The following is a 12,433-nucleotide window of genomic DNA, read 5'->3' on the forward strand; positions in this document are numbered from 1 at the left end:
GCTACAGGTCATTTCATTTTACCTTGAAACATCAGCTATGAATGAGAAAAGCCTGACATGAAAGGCCGTATAGTGTATGATTCCATTCACGTGGAATGACTAGTAGATTCCTGGTGGCCAAGGGCCGGGGGCAGGGGGACGGAGAGTGACTGCTAATGAGTAGAGGGTCTTTTGTGGGGGAGGAGATGGAATGTTCTAAAGTTAGATAATAATGATGGTGACACAACTCTGAGAATATACCAAAACCCGTTGAGTTGTACATTTTAAAAGAATGAATTTTGTGGTATGTGAAGTATCTCAATGTATAATTTTTTTTTTTAAAAAAAGAGTGAATTAGAACCAAAGTGTAAAACCATTCTAGAAGCTTACTACTAAATATTTTAAGTATTTCATAGTACTTTTCAGGTTACTGGTCATAAGTGAGATATGACATCTTTGTAAAATGTTAAAAAATTTACAATCAGCAAGAGGTTTTGCCTTCAGTACAAACAACAATGTAATTTAGATTTTTTTTTTTTTTATTCCCACTCAGTGGCATGTAGAGTTCCTAGGCTGAGGATCAGATCAGAGCCACAGTTGTGACCTGTGCTGCAGCTGCAGCAACCCTGGGATCCTTTAACCCACTGTGCTGGGTCAGGGATTGAACCTGTGTCCTTGCACTGCAGAGATGCTGCTGATCCCATCCCACCACAGTGGGAATGCCTAGATTTGGTTTTAATATAATAATAAGCATTTGCTGTCAATCTGTCTTAAATTTGGAGGTCTTTTCATCTCTACTATTTTATAAAACAGGGTGATTAAAAATTAATTTTAAGTAGTATTGTCTTTTACTGAAAATGAAAGTTCATAACTATGACCAGAAATGGAATCTTTTAAAAAATCAGCCACTAATTAGGAAGATGGCTCAGACCACCTTCCTAAACTCCCCCATCCGAATTCTGGTGACTCCAGCCTTTCCCTGGGAATGAGCACTCTTTCCCAAGGGCTTCGGGCCCTTTCTAGGTCCAGATACCCTTGGTGGAGACGAGGTCCCGGGAAGGCACACAGTTTCTCTCTCAGTCCGCGCATCAGAACCTGCATGTGCTTAATCTAACGTCCATCTGCCTGGCAATGTTTCAGGTTGTACCATCTTTGAGAACTGCAAGACGTGCCGAAACGGCTCGTGGGGGGGTACCCTGGACGACTTCTACGTGAAGGGCATCTACTGTGCCGAGTGCCGCGCGGGCTGGTACGGAGGAGACTGCATGCGTGAGTAGACCCCGGTGGACCTCGGTCCCTAGTGCCCGCGCCCTTCAAGGCTCAGCTTGCAGGAGCCTCAGTTTATCTTGTTGGAAGCTGAGCTCTGCAAAGCTTGTGGCCAGAGGGCTTTCTAGGTAAGACTCTCAAAAACAAAGAGGCGTTTCCCTCTGCTGGGTGTGGAGTGTGGACATCTGTTTGGAATTGGTCTTGCGGGCTTTCTGTCTGCTCATAAATCTTTCCCTCTGTCAGTGAAGCCAAGGCAGTCTGCACACAGCAGGCCTCGTGTCCTTTCCAGAAGCAATTGTGTGTTATCATTGGTCAGCAGGTGGTGAATCAGGCTTCAAAAATGTGAAGTCTGCAGTGCATTTAAAATATGAATTTCTATTGGAAAACTTCTTGAATCCTGAGTTAAATTCCTGGAACCCACATGAAATTGTCAGCATGCCACTTGTCCCAGGAAAGGGATTCTTTCTGGCTTCTGCTGAATCTCCAAGAATTACTTAATCTTTACTAGTGCTCCCCTTGGAGCTTCAATAATCCTTTGGAAATGGAGTGGAAATCTAACCCATCTCTCAGGTTACGATTCTCCTCTGCTGCAACCTGATGGTGAGAATTCCTCTGAAAGTCAGGATCTGGAGCAATACACAAACTATTACTATTTCACCCAGTCTAGTTCACAGGACTTAGGAGCAGTCCAAGTGGTCTTGGAGCCTAAGTCATTTTACTTTTATAAACGATATTTCCAGGCTGCAGAGATAGAGGATGGAGGGTTATTTGTAATCTCTGCCTGCTCAAACCTATAGCAAAATGCAAGAGTCTAGGGCGAAGAGTGAGGAAGATACCTCAGTCTGTGTGATTGCAGACCCCTTGTTCTCAGCCACAGTACTCACCTGCTCCCACTGGTGAGTTCTTCCTCATAGCTCTGTTTTCTCTGCAAAGTGGAATGTGAAATCTCAGAGGACAGCGGAGTGGAAGGGGAGCTGAGGCTTGAGGGTACTGAGGTTTTGGAACAGCCACGTGATGAATGAGGAAAGGGACCATCTAGTGATAAGTTAAAGCATGCCCAAGCAAAGCTGAGGTCCCAGTGGAAGCTGGAACTCCCATGGAGGTGATGCAGCTGGGACAGGTGGGTGATGTTCCCTGGCAGCATGGTAGCAGAGGTGAGTAAGAGCAGTCATTTGGCTGATCCAAGCACTGGCTGAGACATGACTGTCCAGGGATCCAGGTTGGCTAGGACGTGAAACCAACAAGAACCTGATAGAGCGAGAATGGGACTGGAGCTCTGGATGAGAAGGAAAAGCAGACTTAATGGTAAAAATAAAAGTCGTGGGACATGTAGATGGAAGGGGTACTATGGTCAGAGGATGGCATTTCTAAGTTGAAGCTTTCAGGAGTAGGGGTGCTAGTGTGTTCATGTAGATTAGTCAGTTTTTGCTGAGTAACAGACAACCTCCAAAGGACAGATGTGAAGTTTCCATTATGGTTCAATGGGTTAAGAACCTGACATAGTGTTCATGAGGATGTGACTTTGGGCCCTGGCCTTGCTCAGTGGGTTAAGGATCTGGTGTTGCTGTAGCCCACAGATGCAGCTCAGATCCGGCATTGCTGTGGTGTAGGCTGGCGGCTGCAGCTCCAATGTAACCCCTAGCCCAGGAACTTCCATTTGCCACACACGCAACCATATGTGAGGACAGATGGGTATTTTTCTGTATCACGGGTCTCTGAGTTGGCTGGGCTTTAATTGGTTTCAGCTGGGCTGGCCTAGGTTGCGCTCTAGAGTCAAGGCTCAGGCCAAAGAGGCAACTTGGGGTGCGGTCTTCTTAGAGTGGGTCATAGAGGCCTAACAGGCCAGACCAAATGCACAGCCACATGTAAGGCCTCTGCTCACATCACATTCACTCACATTCTGAGGCTAAGCCCCAAATCGGTCAAGCATGAGAGTTTATGCTACCCCAAGGGGGAGGGGTACAGATGTTTCCTAAACAGTCCTCTGTGTGAGTAGGTGGGTTTGTCTAGGGGATAGGACAGAGAAGGGCAAAAATATTTGCATGCAGGTCAATAAAGCCAAGGCAGAAGACAGAAGGAGTGCAGTTAGTTGCCCAAAGAAACCTTGTAGGTGTGTCATTCCAAATAGCACCTATTGCTTGAGTCTTGGGTTTAGCCTCAGCGTGAGAGTTGGCTGAATATGGAGTCTGATTAGTTGGATTAGTGAAGGTATCCATGTGATTCTTGAGAAACACTTTCTCAAGGACAGCAAAACTGGCTCAGGGCAACTGGTCCTCACTACTAGGAATGGATGCTCTTAGGTGCAATGATGAGCAAGATGGATGTAGTTACTGCTGCCTTGGAGCTTGAAATTTAGAGAGAAGAGACAAAGAAAAATCAAAGTGTGGTCGGTGAAACAAAGGTCATACTTCTGTCTCATTCTGTGTTGATTCAGCTATGCTTGTTCAGTGCCATGTTGCTTGTTCTGAAAGCCTCGTTCTGCACGGTGGATGTTATCTGATCACTGCCACATACACGAAGGGAGCATTTCTTAAGGATCGCAGGGCTGGTCCCCAGGGAAAACAATGAGCCCTCCATGAACATACAATATATCCATGGAAACAGGGCTTGACCATGAGAAGACATCAATATGATGTTATTATGTTATCATCTGCGGCATATACTGGGAATTTATGGGAGGAAGTAATTCATTTCCGTTATTTGTTGAATGCCTGCCCAGTGCTGGGCACGGTGCTGCCTGCCTCTTTTAAGGGGCAGCTGAACTCCTGAGTGGTTTGCTCATGACTGGGGTACAGGGCTTGAGGGCATGGCACTGAGGGCGCAGCACTGGAGCCGCGTAGCAGTGTGGACATTTCCCCAGTAGATGGCGCCCAAGCGATCCTTTCAGACCGTTTAATTCTGGAGAAGGAGGGCTTCAGGCTGAGTACCATTGTAGAGCCCTGGCATTTTTTCCTGAGTGCCATACAAACCTTAGAAGGAAGGAGTGCCAGGAAAATACCAGGAAGGATCAGACTCTTAGGTTTGAGTTATAGAGTGTTCAGTACTGTAGCACCTTTATTTTCCACTGTCCTTGACAATGCTTGTCCCAGATGGCACTAACCTAACTCATTATAGTCTTAAAATCCACTATGTGATCGATTCATTCATAACCATTGGCCAGTTGCATTAAGCAAGAGAATTGGAGAAGGGCTGGAAGTCACTGAGCCCAGGAGAGAACTTTCTTCCTATTTTTATGGCCAAGAAAGATTGGTTTAGTAATTTCAGAGTATCCAGACTAAGGAGCTATTCCTTCTTTCTCTAACTTCTTATTTTGAAAAAGATTTTAAATACACAGAGAGTTGAAAGAGGACTACATGCCTTTTTTACCTGGATTCACCCTTTATTATCATTTCCCCACATTTGGCTTTTCTCTCTCTTCTTTTGCACTATGGACTCATGAATTTTCATTTTTTTTTCCTCGATGTTTCCTAATGCTATCCTCATTTTTTTGATACTCAAACTGTCCCAGAATTGGCCACCCAGACCCTTTAAGCTGGCTTCTCTGCATCATTCTCTGAGCACTTCCTTAATTCTTGGCCCCTCACAAATGTTTCAAGTTCACCTTGATTGTACAGGTGCTAGAACCAGCCATTTCTCCACAAATCCTGGTTCCTTTTGTGGGGGGTGGTATTTAGGAACTGTGATCTGGTGCCAACATGAGAGGCCCTGATCCCTAAAGTCAAAATCAAGGCTTCTTTTCAAAGCTTCCTAAACTGGAAAGTTGAGTTCTTAAGTGGAGCCACTCCGCTGACCTCCAGAGTGGAGTTTATTGAACTTGGCCTTCAGACCAAGTTCCTAAGCACCAAATGAGATGAGCATGAGAGGACCGAGAGCCACATGGATGCCACACTTCTAGGTAGTGCTGGAGTGTTGCCAACCCCTCAGGCCCTGAAGGATCGAGGGGAAGCAGGAAGATTAAGAAAGCAGCCCAGGTGAGAGAGGATTCATGGGGAGTGATTAAAGACCTTTAGTATATTTTAGTTTCTTAGTCATCGTATACATAGAGCTAGAGGAGCAGAAGAACTGGCCATCAGCTGTGACCAAAAATGTTTGTGGGCTGGAATATCAGAAAGGATGATTTGTACAGGCTGGTCCTTGAGCTATAATCAGGATGATTAAGAGCAAATGAGGGAGTTCCCGTCTTGGCTCAGTGGTTAATGACTGTGACTAGCATCCATGAAGACGTGGGTTTGATCCCTGGCCTTGCTCAGAGGGTTAAGGATCCCGCGTGGCTGTGAGCTGTGGTGGGGGTCACAGATATGGCTCGGATCCCGCGTGGCTGTGGCTCTGGCGTAGGCTGGCAGCTACAGCTCCGATTGGATCCCTAGCCTGGGAACCTCCATGTGCTGCCAGTGCAGTCCTAAAAAGACAAAAAGACAAAAAAAAAAAGAGCAAAAGAGAATGAGAGTGAGGGGTGGGAGAGGGAGAGAGACAGGGAGAGAGGGAAAGAGGGAGAGAGAGAAGAAGGGAGAATAAAAGAGAGATAGGAAGGCAAGGAGAGAGGGAGGGAGAGGTAGATGGGGGCGGGTGGGGGTGGGAGAAGGAAGGATGGAAGGAGGGAGGGAGGGGGTGGCGAGAGAAAAGGCTCACAGATCCTGTGAGTCACTGACTTACTGGTCTGTGGAGCTGCCCTCCTGGGAAAGTGCAGAATCCTCTGGGTGAAGTCACTGAACACTGGCTCCTGTTACTCTGGGCTTTTGTGTGCTGACGCTTCCAGGAAAGGAACAGCGTCCAACTGGGTACACATTGGGGGTGGTATTATGTGGTGGTCAGCAGCTGGGCTTGGAACCAGGAAGACCTGGATCTCCTGTGACTCCGGGCAGCATTACCCAGTCTTTGTAAATCTGTTACCTCATTTACAAAACGGAAAAAGTAATAGTGCTCACTCAGAGGATTTTTGTGAGGGTTAAATGAAGCACTGTCTATAAAATTCCTTAATATGGAATCTAGTACATAGTACGTGCTCAATAAATGGTAGCTGCTATTCATATTATTACCAAACTGGAACCTTAAAGGGAACTCTTCTTTTTCTTTTTCTTTTTTTGTTGGAAAGGAAATCAGTGTAGGGCCAGAGAGGAAAAATAATAAACCAAAACTCCCTAAGGGATAAGAGGATATACCTTGGCCATGAGGAGGTAATCTTGCCAGGGTGAGTATTGCATGTGTGGTGAATAGTATTTTATACTTTAGGTACTGAAGCTCTTTTTTTTTTTTTTTTTTTGGTCTTTTTTGCCATTTCTTGGGCCGCTCCCCTGGCATATGGAGGTTCCCAGGCTAGGGGTCGAATTGGAGCTGTAGCCACTAACCTACACCACCGCCACAGCAATGTCAGATCTGAGCTGCATCTGTGACCTACACCACAGCTCATGGCAACACCAGATCCTTGACCCACTGAGCAAGGCCAGGGATGAAACCCGCATCCTCGTGGATGCTATAGTCAGATTCGTTTCCACTGAGCCACGACAGGAACTCTGGTACTGAAGCTCTTTGACTCAAGGGAATTAACATTTGAACTTTTGCAGAGGATTTGAAGTTGTCAGAGAATTCACTGATCATTGCTCAGCCTCTGGTTATGGTGGAGAGGGACATGAAAAAGACCTTCCTTCTGCTCAAACAGCAAGAAATCACTCTATAAACCAAAGAAAAGTCAGAATTTTCTTTCAACCCACCACGTATCTGTGAACACAAAATCTCAAAGAATCTAAACTCCATAGGAAAGGGTTCCTCCTAGGTGAACCTGTGATCCAGGATATGCATTACCTGGGGCTGGCTACCGAGGTCAGGGGCAGGGCAGGTGAAAGCCGGACAGAGAAGGAGGAGGAGAAGCCAGGCTTGTGACAAACCTGTGGGCTGGCCTGTTGAACTTAGATCTTTAAAAAAAACCCTCCAAGCAAAGATCATGCTTTCCACTGAGCATGCCCTTCAGTGAAATTTTGCTGAGTAAGCAACACCTGGGGTGAGACCAGAAAGCAGAAGATCTTGGAATGTTATCATTTTGCAGCTCTAAAAACTTGCCATTTCAAGATCTCAGGGTCTTATAGGCTCAGTTTCCTGGTCTTGCAGTCATGCAAGTACGGAAAGTTGGGCTGGGGGAGTTTTGAAAATCAAAGACAAATTTCCTTAGGTGCTTGAATTTCAAGATGCTTCTAGAGGGATTATAGCCTCAGTCCTGCCCCAGATGAGGTTACTTCATGATTTGATCAAATTGACCAGTACCTCACCCTACTTGCCTAATAGAAGAAAGGATATTACCAATGAAAAGAAAACATGTATTTTCTGTGGTGAATAAACAAGAGAATATGACCCATAGTCAAGAGAGAAATAAGTCAGGAGAAACAGACCACATACGATCAAACATTGGAATTTTCAGACAAGGACTTTTAAATAACTTAAAAATGAGTATATTAAAGGATCTATAGGGAAAAGTTAATATAATCGATGCGATGAGAAATTTCAGAATAGATTTGGAAAGCAATAAGAAGAACCAAATGGAAATCCCGGAACTGAACCGTACAATACCTGAAGTTAGAAAGTATCAGTGGAGGGGATCAATAGCTGATTGGTCACTACAGAAGAAAGGATCAGCAAATCTAAGCACAGGTTAATAGAAACCAGCCAATCTGAAGCACAAAGAAAAAGGAAACTATTCAGCAATCTAATTCCTTGTGCTACCCTAGTCCAGTCCCCAACTTTTGAGTTGGATTGGCAGGGTTATCTCAGTGTGTGTTTTTGTGTGAAGACCTTGATGCACTGGGGGGAGAAAAGACTGTTTGCAACAAGGTGGTAGATCCTATTCTTGCTGGATAGCTGTTTCAACTGAATGGACAGACCATTTGGTAAGGGGGAGAGGGTCTTCAAAAATGAATTGATTGGGAGTTCCTGTCGTGGCTCAGTGGTTCACGAATCCGACTAGGAACCATGAGGTTGTGGGTTCAATCCCTGGCCTTGCTCACTGGGTTAAGGATCCGGCATTGCCGTGAGCTGTGGTGTAGGTTGCAGATGCAGCTCGGATCCCATGTTGCTGTGGCTCTGGCGTAGGCCGGCGGTTACAGCTCCAATTCGACCCCTAGCCTGGGAACCTCCATATGCCGCAGGAGTGGCCCAAGAAATGGCGAAAAGACAAAAAAAAAAAAAGAAGAAGAAGAATTGTGCAGGGAGATGTTGGATTTAATTTGGCATAGTCTCATTCATTCAGTCAACAATTAAGCACCTGCTTGACGCATGTAAAGGTATGAGCAAGACAGACGAGGTCCCTGCTCTCACAGAACTGTGTCTTGGGGGAGACAAACGATTAAATGGACCACAATTATAAAGTATGAAATTGATTGGGATTATAGGCCACATCACAGGGTGAGCCCTCAAGTCATGGCTGGATGTCTAATTATTCCTGATGAATAATTATTCCTGATAAAAGCCATTACTTAGCACCTATTATGAACCAGGCATTGTTCTAAGTACCTTCAATCCTATACATCACCACGGCCCCGAGGCACAGAAGGGCTGAGCAGCTTTTCTGCTTGCTGTCCTGCAGCTTGTAAGAGGCAGGGCCAAGACGCCAGCTCAGAAGCTGGGCCCCAGAGCCTGATCTCTCATCCTTTGTACTAAACCACTTCTTGGTGTGAGAGGCCCTTGAGGTCCTCACTCTGAGTGCCTCAGGGCCAGTGCCTATCTGAGGGCTGAGCAGGTCGGGGTAGGATGAGCCCAGTCACAGGGAGGTGTGAGTTTCCTTCAGGCTCCTGGTCTGACGTGTGTGTGTGTGTGTGTGTGTGTGTGTGTGTGTGTGTGTGGAGGGGGGGGGGTTGTTCCCATGTCATATCTGGGCTTTTCTTCTGCCGTCACTGTCTAGGCTTCTGGGTTTAGGAGGGTTTAGCCAATGATAGAAAGTGGCTCTTGGGAGCCCTGGAGCAATGGCTTAGAACCTGGGCTGCCACCTGGGCTTCTCGTGCCCAATCAGTGTCTCGGATTTGGACAGGAGTCGAGAGAAATGACAATACTAGTTGCCGTTTGTTGAGTATTTCCATGTACCGGGCACATTGCTAAATGCTTTACATACAATATCTGTCTCATTTAATCTGCAAAACAAACACATAAGAAATCAGTGACAACATGGTACCACTATTATTCCCATTTCCAAGTGAGGGAACTTGGGCTTGGAAAATCTGGAGACCTCGTCTGGGGTCACACAGCTAGAAAAAGTCTGCATTGAGATGAAGACCAGTGTGGCGTCATAGGCTTCCCCTTAACCATTATGCATCCTGCCTCCTGTGCCATCTTTGAAAGGGGGACAGACAATGGCACATGCCTCTCTTGGTCTGAATTCTTTCTTTAGCCCCCCACCCCAGCTCACAACCCCCCAAAAGGAAAGGTTAAAGAAGAAAAAAAAAAACCCACCTCTTCTTGGAATTATGTTGTGTCTCGCTCCTGCCCACCCCCCTTCCCCAGCTGGAGATAACAAGATGTGTCTGAATGCTGGGGGCGTTCATTTTTGTTGGGGACCTTCCAGCTCGCTTTCTAGTTTAGAAATTCATGAAGATTTCCATTCCGCTCTCTAGAAGCAGGGTCGATCCAGCTCGCTCTCCTGTTTGGATTTGTAGCAAAGGGAAAGGATGGGGGTGGGGGAGGGGCAGGATTGGTGATGAGTCCAGGATTTGAGATCCCAGGGGACCGTTTGGCTCAGCTGGCAAATTTCCCTACACACACACACACACACACACACACACACACACTCACTCACTCACTCTCTCTCATTCTTCCTCTGCAGCAAGACCTTGTCAGGGAATCTGGGCACGTCTTCTGGGGCCACTGCCTCTCCGGTCTTTTCGACTCTGGACCACCTGCTTGGTTGGCCAGCAGTACTTCCTTGGCGGGGACACTCAGCTGTGCTCACTGTTGTGCCCTAGACAGAGGCTGCAGTGAGTGTGCCTGTACCCAGGCCCTGGCACTCCCATGTGGAGGTGGCAGTGGGAAGAGAGCTGAAGGAGTCCTTTAATGTGAGGAGGGAGTGGGCCTCCTTTCCCTTCGCCCTGTGCCTAATACCCACCCCCCGCAGGCTCATTTCTGAGAAGTGGCCTCTTTGTCTCTGGCTGGTTGGAACTTGTCCTCATCTTGGGACCGACCCTGCCCTCCCTTCCAGAAGGAGAAAGAAAACATCGTGAAGGACGCGGATGTCCCGCGTGGCTGGGAATCCTGGCTGCTTCAGAAGGACGGCCCCTGGGCCCCAGGAACAAGGGGTCTTGTGTCTCACGTGGCCAGAGACTGATGCCCCGGGGTGGGCAGGGGATGGGGCTCCGAGACTTCCTGAGGCTTCATGAGACCCTGCGGTGGGCCAAAGCCTGCACAGTCTTGCCAAGGAGACCTGCCTGGGGAGGGGCACCGGCTCCCCCTGAACGTGATGGGTCAGGGAGAGGGCGCATAACACTGCTTGCTGTCTGATTCTGGGAAAGAAACCAGAAGCAGGCTGGCAGCATCCGGCATCTGCCGCTGGTTCTAACTTGGGGTCCCTGCAGGAGGTTTGCTGCAGAGCTGGGATTTAACACCTTGTGGCTGGGAAGCTGCCAGTCCCGAGGGGTGGAGACTGCACAGCAAGATTTCTTTTTTTGTCTCTCACACCCAATGTATCACTTCCGTAGCCGGGCAGCAGATGGGCAGATGGGGGCGACGAGGAAGGTGAGGTGTGCAGGAAGAAGGAACGTGCACTTCCAAAAGCTGGAGGGGTGGGGGGTATGAGGGTACGCAATTGAATCTATCTTGGGGGGAGGGTGGAAAAATCCTGTTGCTTCAGAGTGGAGTAGGAGAGGGCTCGGTCAGGAAACCCTAAGTTTAATGTACTGGCAGAGACCCAGCATTGGTACCATGCAGATCCAACTTCAAATCCCTGCTCTGCCACCCACTAGCAACAGCTGACATTTGCTGATTTTTCTGCTGAGGGCTTTCGGTGCATAATCCGATTCAAGTCTCCCAAAATGTATAAAGCGGGTGCAGTTTTATTCCTACTGGGCTCAGGTTTTCCAGGGTTCAGAGAGATCAAGTCACTTGCCTGAGGCCACACAGCCAGTGACACTAAAGCTGAGTCTCAGACCAAGGCCAGTGGAGCTCCAAGGTCCCATATGTAACTACTGCTTTCCAGTTAAAACAGGCATCTGCAGTCTCTGACCTCCTGGCCATCTGGCCATGGGGAAGTCACCTCACTCCTCCCATCCCTAGTGTTCCTTGTCTGGGGAACCGGGAGGTGAATGTTGATCTCCCAGCTTTCTCATGAGGATTGAACAAGAGAATGTGCTTAAGTCTTTCAGCCAGTCCCTGGCTTGCCACAGTGTCATCATTTATTCCTTCAACAGTGATTTATTGAACCCCAGTTATCTGCCAGTTTCTATTCTAGGTGTACAAGCTAGAAGGGGTCTCAGTTCCACCAAAGAGAGTAAGCAGATAAGCTAGATCTTTTCTCATCGTGATATGTGTTAGGGAGAAAACAAAATCGGGTAGTGACAGGGACTGTAGAACCGTGAAGGTCCATTTCAGCTGGGTGGTCCAGCAAAGTTTCTTTGAAGAAGTGGCAATTGAGCTCACTTCCCAAAGGCAGGAGATACTGGAAATGGAAGAAGATGACCCTTCCTTCTAGGTTAAGGGAGCAGTGGGTGCAAGGCCTGGAGCTGGGACCCAGAAGAGGCCACCGAGAAGAGGCCGTGTGGCGGAGCAGCATGAGGAGCAGATGAGTGGTGGTGGAGACAGGCAGAGAGCAGGGCTGGGCGGTCCGTGAGGCATCGCCGTCAATGCTGCAGGAAAGTGTTTGCACAGGGCCAGCCTTGGGAAGGTTGAATCACAAGAGTAAGGTGCTCTCATTTATGAGTTTAAAAGGTGAGTTTGCTGCTGTGTGAGGAACGGAAAGCTGGGAGACAAGGCTGAATGCAAGGAGGCTGCAATTGTAGAGGAAGAAGGTGGAGGCCAGGCCCAGATAAGAGCACCACGTAGGAAGTGGTGGAAGATATTCCCAGGAGCACAGCCGGGCAGCAGCAATAAGCATCCTCATGATGAGATGGCTGGTGCAGCCTAGCAGTCATTTTCGCAAAAGTCACAAGCCTCAGGCCTCACAGCTTGCCCAAAGTAGAGTTTGAGTTATATTTCTAATACTGTGGAAATACTATTTTCTTTT

At 47.6% G+C, this 12,433-nt stretch overlaps 1 protein-coding gene across 5 annotated transcripts in view; it reads left to right on the top strand.

The window, feature by feature from the left end:
* The window catches only part of PAMR1 (peptidase domain containing associated with muscle regeneration 1), a 167,826-nt gene that overhangs the window by 116,400 nt on the left and 38,993 nt on the right, over positions 1 to 12,433 (top strand). For all 5 annotated transcript variants that reach the window (XM_047775982.1, XM_047775984.1, XM_047775983.1 and 2 more), the window contains one exon: positions 1,120 to 1,248. In XM_047775982.1, the coding sequence (XP_047631938.1) occupies positions 1,120 to 1,248 (129 nt within the window). The remainder of the gene's footprint in view (positions 1 to 1,119; positions 1,249 to 12,433) is intronic.

This window comes from Phacochoerus africanus, chromosome 4, assembly GCF_016906955.1.
Source record: "Phacochoerus africanus isolate WHEZ1 chromosome 4, ROS_Pafr_v1, whole genome shotgun sequence".
NCBI lineage: Eukaryota > Metazoa > Chordata > Mammalia > Artiodactyla > Suidae > Phacochoerus > Phacochoerus africanus.